Genomic DNA, 17,163 nt, shown 5'->3' with positions numbered 1-17,163 from the left:
AGAAACGATTTTATCCGGAGCAGAATATTTGGGGGTATTGGGCAGCTCAGTGTACAGTACTGAAAGCGCATAGCGCAGAAAGATAGCAGTATTAAAGTAGTGCTGCTATAGAGGGTGAGCATGGCTGCAGTAGTGAGGCACACAGAAAGTGTAAACAACCAGAGAAAAAATTAACACATATAATAGATAAGTGTTCTGTGACTACGTTTGATCAGTGTAACATCAGCTTCTATGGATCCCAGCCTTTTCTAGTTACACCTCTAGATGTAACTGCAGAATTGTAAATACAGCTCTGGCTACAACTTGAAGAAATGATGAAGTAATGTTACTCAGCACTATATTGAGTTTGCCTTTTATTTCTAAAGTCTCGTGGTGTCACCGGGGACACGCTCTGTACACCAGAGCCGTCGAATGATGAGACGCAAGAGGTGTCAGGCAGTGAGAGGACAAATAAACCACAACCATTCAATAAATCAATGACTTTATTGTCATCCGTTGAAGTTGAAATCTGTCTGTTGTTTAGTGTTGATAGAAACCTCTTCAGATCGAAGCAAAGAGATTTACATGATATATAAATCATTACATAAATAATCTCCTCTGTAGCAATAAGACCCTGCGTTGGCTGCGGAGCAGTAATCATACAGCTGCTACCTCTACAACCAGAGGAGAAGAGAATGTATTGTACTGTAACAACCACAGTGATCACATCATAATAAGAAGCTTCATGGCCACAGGAGAAACAACCGGGTAAGCTGACGCTCTTGTCTCAATTTTGCGCCAGAGGAACAGCCGCCATATGTATATGCAGTCAGCGCTCTGCATGCCAGATACATGACAGCAGCACTGATGCATTACAAGAGGCCATAAATCAAACTGTAAAATACGAGTGTGGCTCCGCATTTCGCTACATCACCACGTACTGTGTATAGAATAAAAACTGTAACATCAGTGACTAACACTCCATGCGACAGGACACTCACCATCATGAGATAAATAGACGATCGCCCTGCACTTCTCATAACACAGATAAAAATGGGTCTCCAGCCCTTATTATAGTCCATAATACAGGGAGGGGGGCTTTTCTATAATACCCATGTGACAGTCCTCTCCTAGCTCCAGGGCACATGGGGTAAAGAGCCTTGATCTGAGCAGCAACGTGCAACACAAGCTGTAAATGCCTCCAACATCTAATAGTGAGAAATGTTCCTCTAATATATACTAAGCAAAAGGGCCTGGCCGCCTAGTGAACATGACACATATGATACTGCAACATGCAGAGAACAGCGCTATCCTGTCCATACACATTCCCAGTACAATATAAGACTCATGAGCCCACCTCATACACACACAAGCTTCACCAACACCTTGTACCTGGTGCAATCACAATCAAAATATACAACAAATAATCAAATCTTACACAAAAGCACACACAAAAAAAAAGCACACACACACTAAAACCATAAGAACAGAACCACAATGAGATCCACCCATAACGGGAAGTCTTATGAAATCTACAGCCTGACTTTATGGGGGAGTATATCAAGACCAGCGTATCCATAGGTAAAGTGCCCCTCCTCACATGCCTCTCAGTACGTCCAGCATACCAAAATCTATACCAGCTTCCAGGTGGCATAAACTTTCACTACAATTTATATCCGCGAAATTAAAATTTACTACAAGTTATCTGCAAAATTTTGTATAAACACATTTTTTGGTGAAAAAGATTGTGACTTTTTACTGGACTGGTGTTTGATAAAGCTTTCATAAATCTGGGTTTATAGCTCTATAAACCTCATGTATGATCTTGCCAACAACCTTCCTCTATGACCCCCCAGCCTTTCCACACCCTTTTCCATTTGACCTCTCTCTTCCCCCCAGCCCCTCCACATCCCTCTTCTATGACCCTCTTGGCCTCCTCACAACCCTCCTCTGTGACTTTCACACTCTGGCTCCAACCTCTTCATACCTCTCCCTGATAACCCAAACTCTCCATCCATCAGCTATGACCTCCTTCCTCTGCTAATACCTCTACGTACTCTTGCCTTGTATTTCTGGCATCTCCATATTCCTCCCCCCTGACTCCAGTCTCTTCATACTCCTTCTCTATCACCCTGCACTCCCACACTCCTTTTCTATGACCCCAGCCACTACATACCTCTCCCCATGACCCCAATATTTTTATATTACTTCTCTATACCCAGGTAACTTCAAGCACCTTTTCTACTCTCCCACCTTTTTCATACTTCTGATAATCTTTTCTTGCTGTGTTAAAATATATCGCTATCCACCACACATTTTCCTATGTAAACACAGGATATGCGGCCGACAGCAATATATTTAAATGGCCACACGAATGATACAGGAATCGTTTATGCGGTCCGGCAGTGCGACTGATCGTGCCCTTGGAAGGCAGTGCAATTGAGTGCCGATCTCTCCGATCGGCACTTGTTTGCTTCTGTAGATGGAACCATATCAGGCGTCTAAAAGGACTGTTACTCTTCCTATGTATTTCTGGCCTCTCCATACTCTTTAGCTAATACCCCAGATTTTTCATACTCCTCCGCCAGAGAGGTCATCATGTAACACAAGCTGTATGCAAATCATAAGGAAATTCAATGTCCTCCTTGCCCATCATTATAGTCTCCTATGCTAATCAAATGACAGATATGCAGGAGATACGCCAACGTGCTCCGCCTGTCACCAAGCAAAGCACAACATGGAAAGCTAGTAAGAGAGCAACAATATTGGAATTACCAATCTGATGTACAATAATACAAGATGTAATAGAAAATAGGCATAAAGTAACCACTGAGAGCTGAGAAATTCACCCTACAAGTCGTACTGTTTGGTCGCACAGCTGGAAAGCTCTAGAAGTGATTCCACATACTGAGGCGCCAGAAGCTGATCCACGAGATCTTATGATCTGCTAAATCAATGCAAATACATAAAAGGACCACACATACGTGGAAACAACAAAAAGACAAACGCTACGTGAAGACTCAACCGGCTCAACAATGACCAGAGCTACAATGTGAGCAATCTCATGGTGGGTTCACTACTTGTGGAGGCGGCTTGTGTCAATGAAAGCCGTAATGGTATGGTCATCTGTAGAGTCTATTACACGGACAACACTCATCCTAGCACCATAATAATACACAGACAACAGGAAATAACATGTAACAGGTGGAAACCAGATCTCTGAACACACATTCACATTAACAAGGGAGACGTGATTGTCTGAAGCCACGGAAGGAGACAAAGGCGATTCCATTGCAGTAATACGACGCACACACGCAGTAAACAACAGGGGGCACAACTGCAATATCACACAAACATAGCCAATAAAAGCTTTGGTAACTCTTAAATACTCTGTATACGTATCTGCCATATAAACCTACTAGAATACGTACCGCTACTATAGACTGACTATAATTCCTGAGTAAATAGGTTAAAAACATTATATAGTAAAATAGACTCATAATAAATACGGAATGCATATCCCTGTAAAGTAACACAATCCGGCAAATCAACTAGAACTCTGAATAAGTGCAAACTAGATAAACGTTGCAAAACACATAAATCCTCCTGAGTGATAATACGACTCACATCATAGCATCGGGAGGGATCCGTACTCAATACCGCCTTGGTTCTCATCAATCTCAGCTCCCGTTCTATAAGATAAATACTTCTCTTATGTATACCTATGTTAGCTGTCTAACCAGATATCTATAATATATACTCATGCATCAACAGCAGCTATACCAGGGGGTAGGATACAAAATACATCTGGATAATAGTCGTCACGTCTGTCGCATAGTCAGGACAAGATTCAGTGGTTTGTTTCTTTGGCACAAAAAAAAAAAAGTGAAAATTGTAGGGACCACGATGGGTGCAATATAGACCCAGTGATAAAACCTCTCCTGATGCATGAACACTGGTCATGGTAATAACCCAGTAACTACCATAAAAATACAATAAAAGGTGCAGATACAAAACTGTAACGATAATACGGGAACATTGTAAGCACACCTTGTCGCCTCATACATGGAGTGCTGGGCACAGTAAAATACCATAGAAATGCAGCAGAAGGTGCAGATACAAAAATCATATAAAGATTTACTATTAAAGCTGCCACCTGATGGTGGAGTCACCTAGAGGTCCTGGGCTATGCGAGGCCTTACATTCACCACCTGACTTATTGCTATCTAATGGACAGTGGTCCCCTCTCTTCCACATCGGGCATCTATGTGCGACTCCACCTCTACAGTCAGGGGCTTCAATGGACACAGCTCCTGTAGGGCTCTGTCTATATCTTCCTGCTTCACAGTGACACCAGATGCGGATTTGGGCAGAGTCATCTGCAGAGCACACCACAGGGCGGTCCGTGCCTTCCGTGTAGATAACACCATCTCCTTTATGGCTGCTGCCAATGCCAGGACGTCTGAAAACAGAAATTGTGACTATGAGATCAGCTGAAGCATACAACTTGGACTACAGTCAAACCTCTGTGTTAGATGGTGGTGTGATCACTTTGTTACATGGTGATTTCATACCCATTAGGTGCTGGTGTCAAACCTATGTAAGATGATGCTCTATTGCTATGTTATATGTTGATGTCACACACATGTTAGATGGTGGTGTTAAAAGTATATATCAGACTACACAGGACCTAAATCAACATCCACCATGTGACTAATGGGTGGTCAATGACATGTGGTCATACAGCAGACATTACATGAAAGGCATAATATAGAGAATAGTGGTCATACAGCAGACAGTGCATAAAGGGCACAATGGTGGTCATACAGCAGACCGCATGTGCAGGGCACGTGCCAGTGAATGAGTGAGTGAATAGTAGTCATACAGCATTTGTAGGGTACAATACAGAGAATAGTGATCATACAACAGACAGTGTGTGCAGGGCACAATACAGAGAATATTTGTCATATAGCAGACCGCCTTCTGGGCACAATACAGAGAATAGTGGTCATACAGCAAACAGCATCTGCAGGGTACAATACAGTGAATAGTGGTCATACAGCAAACAGCACATGCAAGATGCAATACAGAGAATAGTGGTCATACAGCACACAGCACATGCAGAGTACAATACAGAGAATAGTGATCATACAGCAGACAGTACTTATTGGTAGTTATATGGCAGAACGTACCCCTCTCGTTGTTGTATCGCGGGACTCCTTGCTTCTGGCGGTTAGCAGCGTTGATAATCTCATCTTTCCGTCTTGCTTGTGTGAGGTGAATGGCTTCAAGATGATGCTCCAGTGCAAAACTTATATTGACGTGAAGTGTCTCTCCACGGATTCTCTCCATGATCTTAACCAACGAGGCAGCCTAGTGGGAGACATACATGTAACTGAGAATACTGAGAAGGGGGGGTGGCGGAAAGGTACACTGAGGGCTGTGGTCTTGCCCCCAGTGCACCAAGCTGGAGGTTTGACGAAAACAGCACAGAGGATGAAGGCAAGAAAACTGCCCTCATTCTAAATGTACCCGGCCCTATTATAACATAATAGCAGGTTAGCATCTTCTAATTAGCTGTTTGTTTCTCTTTAACGGGAACCAGCACAGTTTAGATCTACTATGCAGTTATATAAAGCTAACAATTTACAAAGGACCCGAATACTATGTGCGAACAGTATCTGTGACCTACAGGCAACAGACAGGGACTGGTGATAACAGAGAGAAGAACTAGAGATGGGCGAACAAACAGTGAATTGCGCCAAACCTTCAGCCATTGTTTCCTCTAGTCTGCAAACTGGAAAAGTCCAGGATAGCCCTCCTGATCAGATCTCCTAGGGCTGAATGCACCTTTTCCAGGCAGCATTAATCAACATATGAAGGTTTAGGTTCGACTAAATTTACTGTACGTATACTCATCTCTAAGCAGGACCTCTGCCATAAGCTGTTTGCACAGTGTGCACTAAGGCGTTCTTACTCTGGCCTGCTCCCGGAACTGATCCACAACCAGACGGTCGACTCGGGACGGATTTGCTGGAAGTCGCGGGATGGACGAACTGTAAGAACAGGATATTCTGCTTCCTGGAAACTTTGCAGCAAGTTCTGCTTCTGTCTAAACATGAAAAGAGTACAAAACTGTAATCACTACACAATACAACACAACCAGTGTACCATGACCCCCTCACTGCAGGAGCTCTGACCACTTGAGTGATGTACAGAGCACCTCAGCCACCTATATTGTTCTCCTCACCTTTTTCCTCTCTTTCTCTAGTGCCCTCCACTGCTCGCAGCATTCTTCCAGCTGGACATGGAGCTCATTGGCAGGGCCACTGCGATTCCTTGATGGACGATATCTGTTTAAAGGAGTAGGCATGGAAAAGAATGGTGGAGGAACGTCACCGCAGAATAAGTCACTGATGAAAGGCGGAACATGATTTATATCTTCATAGTGAAACAGATCGATGAGGTCCGAGAATGGAAAGGGAGGCGGAAATGGGAGGTTAGTTGGGGGAGAAAAGGTTTGGGTATTAAAGGGCAAATTCTGGTTTTGCTTATGATCGGACATTAGGGAGAAAGGGGGCAGGAAGGAGGCATTGATGAAATCAGACACATTCCCCATGTTAGGATCCATCTTTCTTTGGAATCCAGCGTAGGGAGGTGGGTTGTGTTTTCCATGCGGTGTGTTCCAGCTTTTTCTCCCCTTTTTCTCAGTATTACTGGGTTGACTTGATTTCTTAGGTAACTTGGCATATCGTTCAGGGTGGCCTGGTCCGGACATCTGGCGTGGGGGGGACCAGTTGGGTGGGTAGGTTGGTGGGGTGTGATGATACAGCTCCTCCTTATTAGGAGACAGGTGACTGAAGGACTTGCTGCGATTTGCCTGGTATATTGAGCTATTCAGCTGTCCGTCTTTCTTGTATGGGGGAGAGAAGTATCCAGGGTGATGTGTTGGAGATCCATCAGACAGTGCCGAGCTTACTGGTGAGTGTAATGGGCTTGTTGCATGTTTCTGGCTTCTAACCGTCTCAGTTTCTAACCATCGCTGGGGAAAGCCCTCATTGGCAGAAGCACCGGGCACAGAAGGCTTGGTATATGGTTCTGGACAATCAAAGCTGCCAACCTTCGAGAAGTTGCTGAAGTTTTCAGGACTGTAGGGCTTCCTGTGGCCACTGTTCTGGAAGCTGCAATGCTGTTGACTGCTCTGATAATACGCTGGTGTGGTGACACTTAGTGGTATATAGTCACTGGCCGGCCAGGCGTCTCTTGTATCAGACATGTACCTAGTCTGGGTAGCTGGACTTGGCTTAACAAATTTACCTTTTGTCTTGTCATTTCTCCACCAGGGTTTATGGACACTGGAATATTCTTGTGGCCCCTTTTGAGAAGTGACACCTGTGGCTTTAGCTGAAGAGTTCTGACCATTGTATGTAATGTAATTGTTTATGTCCTGAGGCCCCCCCTGGAACGAAGAATTTAACTCTAGTGCTTGATTCTCAATGTAGAGATCCTTCAGGAGATCCTCCACGTGTGTATTACAGGAATCTGGACCAGACACCAAAGAGTCCAGAAGGCCAAGGTCCTTGAACCCTCTCTGGAGACTCTCCATGTCTGGCAGTTTCCTGCCCGACTCTTCACAAAGAGAAGGACTAAGGGCACTGGGAAAATCTGCACATCCAGGAATGATACTTGGAAAATACTGAGGCAGGTCTTGGTCTTGGTCAGCAGCCCATATTGGAGGGAACAATCTAGACAGTGAATTCCTGTAACAACAAAACACAATCAGCATTTAGTTAATGCTTCAGACGCTTAACAATGCAATTATTGGGAAAGTTCAGGGACAGACACCCCAGACACCACTTATCCCAGAGATCAGAACACTTGACTGTATGAGCCTCCAGCAGAATCCACTGCTGCTCCACTGTTACACCAGCCAACCACACAACTACTGATCAACAGACCCAGATGGAATGGCAGCATCTAAACTGAAATAGTCGAGTTGAGACAGCACTTCCGTGAATAAACTGGACTATTTATTAGCACCCAAATGCAACATTTCGGCTTTTACATAAGCCTTTCTCTTGAGAAAGGATTATGTAAAAGCCGAAACGTTGCATTTAGGTGCTAATAAATAGTCACGTTTATTCAGGGAAGTGCTGTCTCAACTTGACTATTTTGGATTATTGTGGATTTCGGGTCCCATCCAGTGAGGTGTGCACACACTACAATGCTGTTATCTAGTGTATAGCATCTATACTAAGACCAAGATCATGGCTTTACGGCCCGGACACAATCTGCAGAGATGCAAGGCTTACACACTTACCAATCTGTCACCACATCCAGGTTGTTGGCCTCCTCTGGGAATCTTGACCCCTGCCCAATGGAGCAATTTTCAGGTCCGGTGAAAGCAGGTGATCTTTATGTAGAAATAAAGGGTAAATATCATTAGACAAAAAGAAGAGTCTACTGGAGATATCATATCTGTGACTATTAGGCTATGTTCACACAACGTAGGTTTTGTATTAAGGACGGCCGTTGTTACAAATCAGCAACAATGCCCATGATTAACACAAAACTTACGTGGACTGCAGTCTGAAGGGATTCCCGGACGGAGAGTATACACATAGTATATACTATGGCCGCGATCCCCAGCGGCCGCACGGAAAGCTGACATGTCAGTTTTGTGCGGCCACTATTCATTGAATAGCAGCCGCACAAGCCTGACAGGTCACACAATTCAGCACAAATAAAGATCAAGATCAATGAAAGGATGATCTTCACTGACATTGGCCGTTCTGTGACTTTTGGGTGTGTTCGCATGTCAATTGTTTGAGCGGAGAGTGGAAGTGCGCGAGGCATCCCATTGACACACTAAGGCAGGTGCGATTTGGTGACGGAGCCCCTGCCTGTTTTGTAAGTGTAAACATACCCTTACATAAAACAAAAATCAAAAGTTGTGAGCAAAGCACAGTAATAAACATGGTTGCTACCTGAGGGAAGGGTGACCCAATGACATCACCCACCTGCCTCCCACAGAGAGCAGTTCAGCCTGTAGTCCCTGTAGTGTTTTTGCCTCCCATAGGGAGCAGTGCAGCATGTGGTCCCTGTAGTGTTTTTGCCTATCAAAGGGAGAAAGGCAGTCTGGGTCCCCGCCTTTCTTTTAGGCCAAAGTCTGTCAGATTAGATATACAGTTAGGACCCTATCACACCCAACGATTATCGTCCGTCCGTACTTGGCCAATTGCTGGCCGTAACAACTTATAATCGTTTGATGTAATAGGTCATGTTAAAAAGCAATGATCTGCCGACATGCACATTGTTGGCTTATTGTCTCAAAACATAACCTGTCAAAACGATAAAGGCTGGTGCTCCATGCAATAAGAGCAATGGAAGCAGACCGCCACTATCTTCTATGGGCAGCCCCTCCCACCACTGCCCCGCTCAATGTCTGTGCGTGTAATAGCACAGACAGCAAACAGGAGGGGAGGAGCAAGCGAGCGCTGACCTGACAGGTTGGCGCTCACTTGCTCCTTAATCTTGGGCCATTTAATACGGCCCTTAGATTTAGTTTTTATTTTTCAGCCCATTTCAGAATGTTTTTACAGTAGAAATATGCTTTCTGAACTTTTTCAGGATCTCTGCTTGCTGTCCATCCATCCTGTCCTAGTCCTGCTCATACAGCTAAGGGTCTGATACTATGTATCTGTGTAAACATTCACTAGTCAGTAGCAGCAGCACAAATGTCCCTACTATCCTGATGATTTGTTACAATGTATCAGTGCAGGTAATAGTCCTGTCTGTTTACCTCATGTGGTTTTGTAAACTTTGGACATATATTGATGTAGAAGTGCAGAATGTACAGAGTAATTTAGTTTTATTTGCATAGACTGTAGGACCCTCGCATAGAGTGTTAGTTCTATTGGTCAGTACACCTTAGGGTATTCACAGCTGCATCACTGCAGTCCTCCATAGTCAGACAGTGCCTGTCACCCCGATCACCCCCAATGGTACCTTTCATCCTTACAGCCCGGAACTGCAGGGGCTGCAGTGTCATCCGCACACACAGACCAGCTGCTGTATAACTTGGATTGGGGGGCAGCCGCTGCACTTGGAATCTCATTCATAAACTGAGAAAGCAACGGGATGTCCATGCTCTGGATCATGAGGTCCTCCTGGTAAGAGAAGACAAAAGGATCAATGATAGCCCCAAACATTACTGATAATCAATAAGAATCCCCAGACATTACTAGAGATGGACTATAACCATAGACAATACTAAAGATTGATAATAACTACAGAAGTTAATTTTCTCTTAGGGGGGAGTTCAACATTTTTTTTTTTAACCCCTTCACGTCAGTAGGCTGGGTTCACACTACGTATATTTGAGGCTGTATTTTTGAGGCTGTATAGCAACCAAAACCAGGAGTGTATTGAAAACACAGAAAGGCTCTGTTCACATAATGTTGTAATTGAGTGGATGGCCGTCATTTAATAGCAAATATTTGCTGTTATTTTAAAACAACGGCTGTTATATTGAAATAATGGCAGTTAGTTATCATTATATGACGGCCATCCACTCAATTACAACATTATGTGAACAGATCCTTTCTGTGTTTTCAATTCACTCCTGGTTTTGGTTGCTATGAGGACCTGACTTGCGGACCAAATACTGCCTGAAATGTACGTAGTGTGAACATACCAATCTGTATATATACGTTCCTACTGCACATACCCCGTGCAGTAGAATAGTACATATACGTCCCTTTAGCTGTCCAGACATGATGGGAATTGTACTTTTGCAATGGCTGAAGGCCCGAAGGTCCCCCATCCCTGGTATATACTGTGGCCGTGCAGCGTCTGTATATATTGTTGCAGTCACCTTCATGTACACTGTGTTGGCCCTGGTGCTGTGTATACAGTCACTGCACTGCCACAGTATATACAGACACTGGCAGCTATCCTCTCCTTGCCTACAAAAGAAGAGGAAAAGGGGGGAATTTGCGCATTTAGCAAAAAAATAATTAAATTGAGAATTGTCCATAAGGTAGAAAAAAAATTGAGATTTTATTTCATGGCCAAATCACCCATCCCCACTGCAGACATTACTAATGGTCGATAACCATAGGCAATACTAATGAGCAATGATAAACGCAGACGTCACCAATAGTGATGAGTGAACTTGTCGAAAGTTCAAGTTCGACCACAGACATTATCAGCGATGGATGATAATCCTAGACAATACTAAAGATCGATACCTATAGACATTACTAATAATCAGTAATAACCAGAATCATTACTAATAATCGATTATAACCCCAGACATTACTAATAATCACTAATGATAATGATAATAATTACTAATGATGGGTAATATAATGACCGACTTTATTTATAACGGGTCTTTAACCCCTTAACGACGCATGACGGGTATAGACCTGTCATGCGGCCGTTAAGAGAGATCAGAGAGGGCTCCCCCAGGAGGCTTCTACTTACTGTATGTGAAAATAAAATAGTGTTTTTATTAATAAATAATCCCCTCCCCTAATAAAAGTTTGAATCACCCCCCTTTTCCCATTTTATAAATAAATAAGAAAAAAAAAATACACATATTTGGTATCGCCACGTGCGCAATCTCCCGAACTATTAAATGATTACATTCCTGATTTCGCACGGTAAATGGCGTAAGCGCAAAAACCCGCCAAAGTGCAAAATTGCGCATTTTTGTTTACATAAAATCCAGAAAAAATTTAATAAAAAGTGATCAAAAAGTCGCATATACGCAAACAAGGTACCAAAAGAAAGAACAGATTGTGGCGCAAAAAATGACACCTCAATCAGCCCCATAGACCAAACAATAAAAGCGTTATAAGGCTGGGAATAGAGCGATTTTAAACACATTTAGTTTTTTTTTTTTAAAAAGGTTTAAATTTTTTAAAAGCCATCAAATAATACAAAAGTTATACAAGTTACATATCGTCGTAATCGTACTGACTTGAGGAACATAGATAACATGTCAGTTTTACCATAGGGAGAACAGCGTAAATACGAAAACCCTCAAAATAAAAGGAATTGCACCTTTTTTTCAAATTTCACTGCACATATAATTTTTTCTGTTTTTTCAGCATATTTTATAGAAAAATTAAGTCTTTATTTGCAAAGAATAATTGGTGGCGCAAAAAAATTAGGGCTCATGTGGGTCTGTAGGGGGAAATATGCAAGTGCAGTGGCCTTTTAAACATGAGGAGGAAAAAACGAAAGCGCAAAAATTAAAACTGGCTCAGCCCTTAAGGGGTTAAAGTATTTTGAGTTTGAAATCCCAATTGTTTGATAAAATAAGTGACGTCTACAACGGCCAGAAACTCACTGACCACAATACGCACAGCTTCTAAAATCACCGCAGCACTCCATTTATCTTTGTGATTGAGTGCTGCATTCCCTATCTTTTACTATATGATCACAACATGTAGTGATGTCTGACAGTCTATAGTGAACTCACCATATATAATGACCCCCCCCCCCCCCTTCTTGTGACCCCACAGAGCGGTAGTTCTGTTACACCATGACAACAGTAGTACTGACCCTGGCTGGAGCTGGCGGCTGGTGACAATGAGCTAAGGGCAGCAGCTCCTGGACGTCGAAGCAACGTATACAAACTGTTGCTAAGCAATTGGGAAGAATGTGAGTGCCTGCCCCCCCCCCCCCCCCCGCCATATAAACAGTGCAGATACAGTGACGTGACTTAATAATACAGAGCACAGCACACTCCCCACATACACAGTCACATGTCACAGTTGGTTCTATGGATCACAAGAACCTCTGTCTATCAGTCTTGCAGTCCCAGCATCCCCCCCTGCAGACCACCCACCCCCCTCCATCCTCCAAACTAAGCAGAGGGCCCTGCTCACAGCTACAGCACATGAAGCTTACATGGTGAGCACTCTCCTGCTGCCGGCCTCTGCCATGTCCAGGCTCTGATGTCACTGGGAGCTGCAGTCTCGCGTGGAGTCACAGTGTAAACAACACCAAGCCTCCTGCTATTCCACATAGAACCTCTGGGGGCAGCAAATCATCAGACAACTCCAGAAGGGGAAGGATGTGGAGTTTACAGCAGAGAAGAGGGGGGCAGTTTATTAAAGAAACAGTAATTCTCTAATCCTCCGCCCCAGACTGTAATACCGTGCATTACATGCACCCTCCCCTCACCCAGAAATGGCCGATAATAGAGAGCAAAAGGGGTAAATATCAAAGTTTGTGAAACTGTTAAAATTTTCTATATTTTTGCATAAATTTAATCTAAAACTATATCAGTAGGTGGGTGACCTGTTTAATTAGGGAACAGTGTATGACCCACACAGGAGATCTCTGAGATCCCCACAGAAGAGTTGTTGATGAAGGCTATAAAGCCATCGCTACAAAGTGTGGATCCCCACGATCACACAGATCGTGTACAGAAGAAATCCAAGACGATTATTACCATCCCCAAGCGGAGAAGCGACAACAAGGATTAAGGGTCCTATTAGACAAATAGATTTTTAATAATTGTTTATCGTTGACCTGAAATCGTTCAGCATATTACACAGAACGATAGTCGTTATGCTGCATTTACACGGAGCGATAATTCGCCCAATCGTACGATTAACGATTTCGAAGTAACAATGTGTTTTTTAAAACGATCAGCGTTTAGACAGAACACTATATTGTTTAGAAAAATCGTTATTGCGATTGTTTTAAGATTGCTTAAGCCCATCTCACACATAGGGTAAATTGGTGAAAGACTCTTTACACGAAGCGCTCTGGGAACTTTTAGCGAATGACGATTTGAAAACATGTTGAAAGATCAAAATGAACGATTTCTCGCTCGTCGCTTAATCGTTCACTATGTTTACACAAGCCGATTATCGCTCAAATGCGATCGTTATCGAGAAAATCAAGACCGCTGCAAGTATGTAGTACTGGGACTTGCCAGGACCTTGACTCATAGCTGATCTCGCAGCAAAACTCGCAGTGAGATCTCAGGATCTCATCTTAAGGGTCAGGTTTAAATCAACGATCAACGACACACAAATGATTTTTCGATCGTTGCCTGCACTTATGGTCCGTTTACACGAAGCGATAATTCGCCCAATTGTACGATTAACAATTTTGAAGCAACAATTTGGTTTCTGTAACGATCAGCGTTTAGACAAATAAATTGTTAGAAAAATCATTATTGCGATCGTTTTTAAGATCGCTTAAGCCCATCTCACATAGGGTGAATCTTTGAAAGACTGTTTACACGACCAATCTGCGAATCTCGAACGACCAACGATGATTTGAGAACATGTTGAAAGATCACAATGAATGATTTCTCGCTCGTCGCTCGATCGTTCGCTGTGTTTACACGAGCCGATTATCGCTCAAATGCGATCGTTATTGCGAAAATCCGAACGATAATCGCTCCGTGTAAACGCACCATTACACAGGACCATTATCGTTTAAATTCCAACGATTTAACGATTTTCCACACGATAATTGTCCCGTGTAATAGGGCTCCTAGGCGTATAATAGTCTGCGAGGTCACAAGGAACCGCTAAGAAACTGAAGGTCTCTAACATCTGCTAATATTAAAGGGCTGCCCACCTTTAGGCTACTATGTTTTCTGCAGATTTTATCACTAACCCAAGGGCAGATATCACATATAATATTACAGTGGGGCAAATTACACATCTAATATTACACCTCACTGGGGCAGATATCACATCTAATTATTACACCTCACTGGGGCAAATATCACGTCTAATATTACACCTCACTGGCGCTGATATCCCACCTAATATTACACCTCACTGGGCAGATATCACAAATAATATTACACCTCACTGGGGCAGATATCACATCTAATATTACATCTCACTGGGGCAGATATTACATCTAATATTACACCTCACTGGGGCAGATATTACATCTAATATTACACCTGACTGGGGCATATATTACATCTAATATTACACCTGACTGGGGCAGATATCACATCTAATATTACACCTGACTGGGGCAGATATCACATCTAATATTACACCTCACTGGGGCAGATATCACATCTAATATTACACCTCACTGGGACAGATATTACATCTAATATTACACCTGACTGGGGCAGATATTACATATCACTGGGGCAGATATTACATCTAATATTACACCTCACTGGGCAGATATTACATCTAATATTACACCTCACTGGGGCAGATATCACATCTAATATTACATCTCACTGGGGCACATATCACATCTAATATTACATCTCACTGGGGCAGATATCACATCTAATATTACACCTGACTGGGGCACATATCACATCTAATATTACACCTGACTGGGGCACATATCACATCTAATATTACACCTGACTGGAGCACATATCACATCTAATATTACACCTGACTGGGCAGATATTACATCTAATATTACACCTCACTGGGGCAGATATTACATCTAATATTACACCTCACTGGGGCACAGATCACATCTAATATTACATCTCACTGGGGCACATATTACATCTAATATTACACCTCACTGGGGCAGATATCACATCTAATATTACACCTCACTGGGCAGATATTACATCTAATATTACACCTCACTGGGTCAGATATCACATCTAATATTACACCTGACTGGGGCAGATATTACATCTCACTGGGGCAGATATCACATCTAATATTACACCTGACTGGGGCAGATATTACACCTCACTGGGGCAGATATCACATCTAATATTACACCTCACTGGGCAGATATCACATCTAATATTACACCTCACTGGGACAGATATTACATCTCACTGGGGCAGATATCACATCTAATATTACACCTCACTGGGTCAGATATCACATATAATATTACACCGGGACAAATATCACATATATTTTTACACTGTGGCAAATAGTTATTTTTTCCTAGGGGGCAGTTATGATAGTTATTTGTGAACATGGGGGCAGTTTTACATATTTGAACACTGGGCCAGTTATAATAAATATATGTACCCTTGAGCAGTTGTCATATATATTTGCCCCTGGGGCAGGTATCACACACATTTGCACCTGGGGCAGTTGTCACACACATAGCGGCTCTCACCTTCTCTCCCGGTTCTCCTCTCACACCGGTCTCTCTCCCGTGTCTCGTCCTGAGGTAACAGCCGGCCCCGCCCCCCACCGGGTCATTCCAGGCGCTTCCCCACAGATTCCCTCTCGGCTCCACACTGTTCCCGCCGCTCCGAAGGTGACCAATGACAGGCCGGTCACGTGGGGATATGTAAATGAGAACAAAAGAGCGGGAAGCGGCTGAGCGCTGGGTGGGTGTGGTGCCCGGGACGGCTGGAGGATCCTCTCACCTGTAGCGTTTGCTGCTGCTGCTGCTGCTGCTGCTGCACACATCTATGCCATGATGGGAGTTGTAGTTCGTCACATTTATAGAACTATAGAAAGTTTGTGGATTAATTGGTTGTTGTTATAGATTATTGTTGGTTACAGGTGACCCCCGCCCATGTTGTATGGTGGGTGACTGTCCCCTCATAGGACTCTCTGTATACACAGGAGCCTTCATCCTGAGCTGGGGGGGATCCCACACACTAGTAGAGGAAGTCACCTTATGCTGCGTTTACACACAGCGATAATTCACCCAATCGATCGTTTAACAATTTTAAAGCGATTATTTGGTTTTTATAACAATCAGCGTTTAGAAAAATCGTTATTGCGATCGATTTTAAGATCGCTTGAGCCCATCTTTCACATAGGGTAAATCTTTGAAAGACTGTTTACACAAAGCGATCTGCAAATTTTTTAGCGAAAGACCAACGACGATTTGAGAACATGTTGAAAGACCAAAATGAACGATTTCTCACTCATCGCTTGACTGTTGGCTGTTTTTACATGGAACGATTATTGCTCAAATGCGATTCAAACGATAATCGTTCTGTGTAAACGCAGCATTAGGTAATTCAATATAGTATGGATGATCCCATGGAAGTCACTGGAAGCTTCAGAGGTGACGATGCCCATACTAACCCATAGGCTTCTGTGTAAACCTTCCCTGTGGTGCCGGCAATAACAATTATTCTACAGTGATATAGTGCTAATATAGCGAGTTTTCCCACCTACAAAGAATGGAGAGGTCTGTAAATTACACTTCACCTTTGTGAGACAG

At 43.2% G+C, this 17,163-nt stretch overlaps 1 protein-coding gene across 2 annotated transcripts; it reads right to left on the bottom strand.

Moving 5' to 3' along the window:
- Positions 1-495: 495 nt before the first annotated feature.
- On the bottom strand, positions 496-16,221 carry LOC138783862 (uncharacterized). 2 transcript variants are annotated; one of them, XM_069959131.1, is made up of 7 exons: positions 16,096-16,221; positions 9,988-10,148; positions 8,300-8,392; positions 6,230-7,739; positions 5,957-6,091; positions 5,172-5,352; positions 496-4,441 (listed from the first exon to the last, which is right to left on the bottom strand). In XM_069959131.1, exons 2-7 carry the CDS (start codon positions 10,137-10,139, stop codon positions 4,206-4,208), a joined length of 2,307 nt encoding a protein of 768 aa, XP_069815232.1. In that variant the 5' UTR covers positions 10,140-10,148; positions 16,096-16,221; the 3' UTR covers positions 496-4,205. The 2 variants fall into 2 exon arrangements, with proteins under 2 accessions (XP_069815232.1, XP_069815230.1); XM_069959129.1 differs by lacking the exon at positions 16,096-16,221 and adding an exon at positions 12,904-12,965.
- Positions 16,222-17,163: the final 942 nt, after the last annotated feature.

This window comes from Dendropsophus ebraccatus, chromosome 2 (assembly GCF_027789765.1).
Source record: "Dendropsophus ebraccatus isolate aDenEbr1 chromosome 2, aDenEbr1.pat, whole genome shotgun sequence".
Classification (NCBI taxonomy): Eukaryota; Metazoa; Chordata; class Amphibia; order Anura; family Hylidae; genus Dendropsophus; species Dendropsophus ebraccatus.
This window is presented reverse-complemented; position numbering and strand designations above follow the sequence as displayed.

Coding starts and splice junctions, on each gene's coding strand:
- LOC138783862 (XM_069959131.1), bottom strand. CDS start 10,139: ATGATCCAGAGCATGGACATCCCGTTGCTTTCTCAGTTTATGAATGAG. Junction 8,393..9,987: donor CCGGGCTGTAAGGATGAAAG/GTACCATTGGGG, acceptor TTCTACATAAAG/ATCACCTGCTTTCACCGGAC. Junction 5,353..5,956: donor AGTTCCGGGAGCAGGCCAGA/GTAAGAACGCCT, acceptor GTCTCCCACTAG/GCTGCCTCGTTGGTTAAGAT.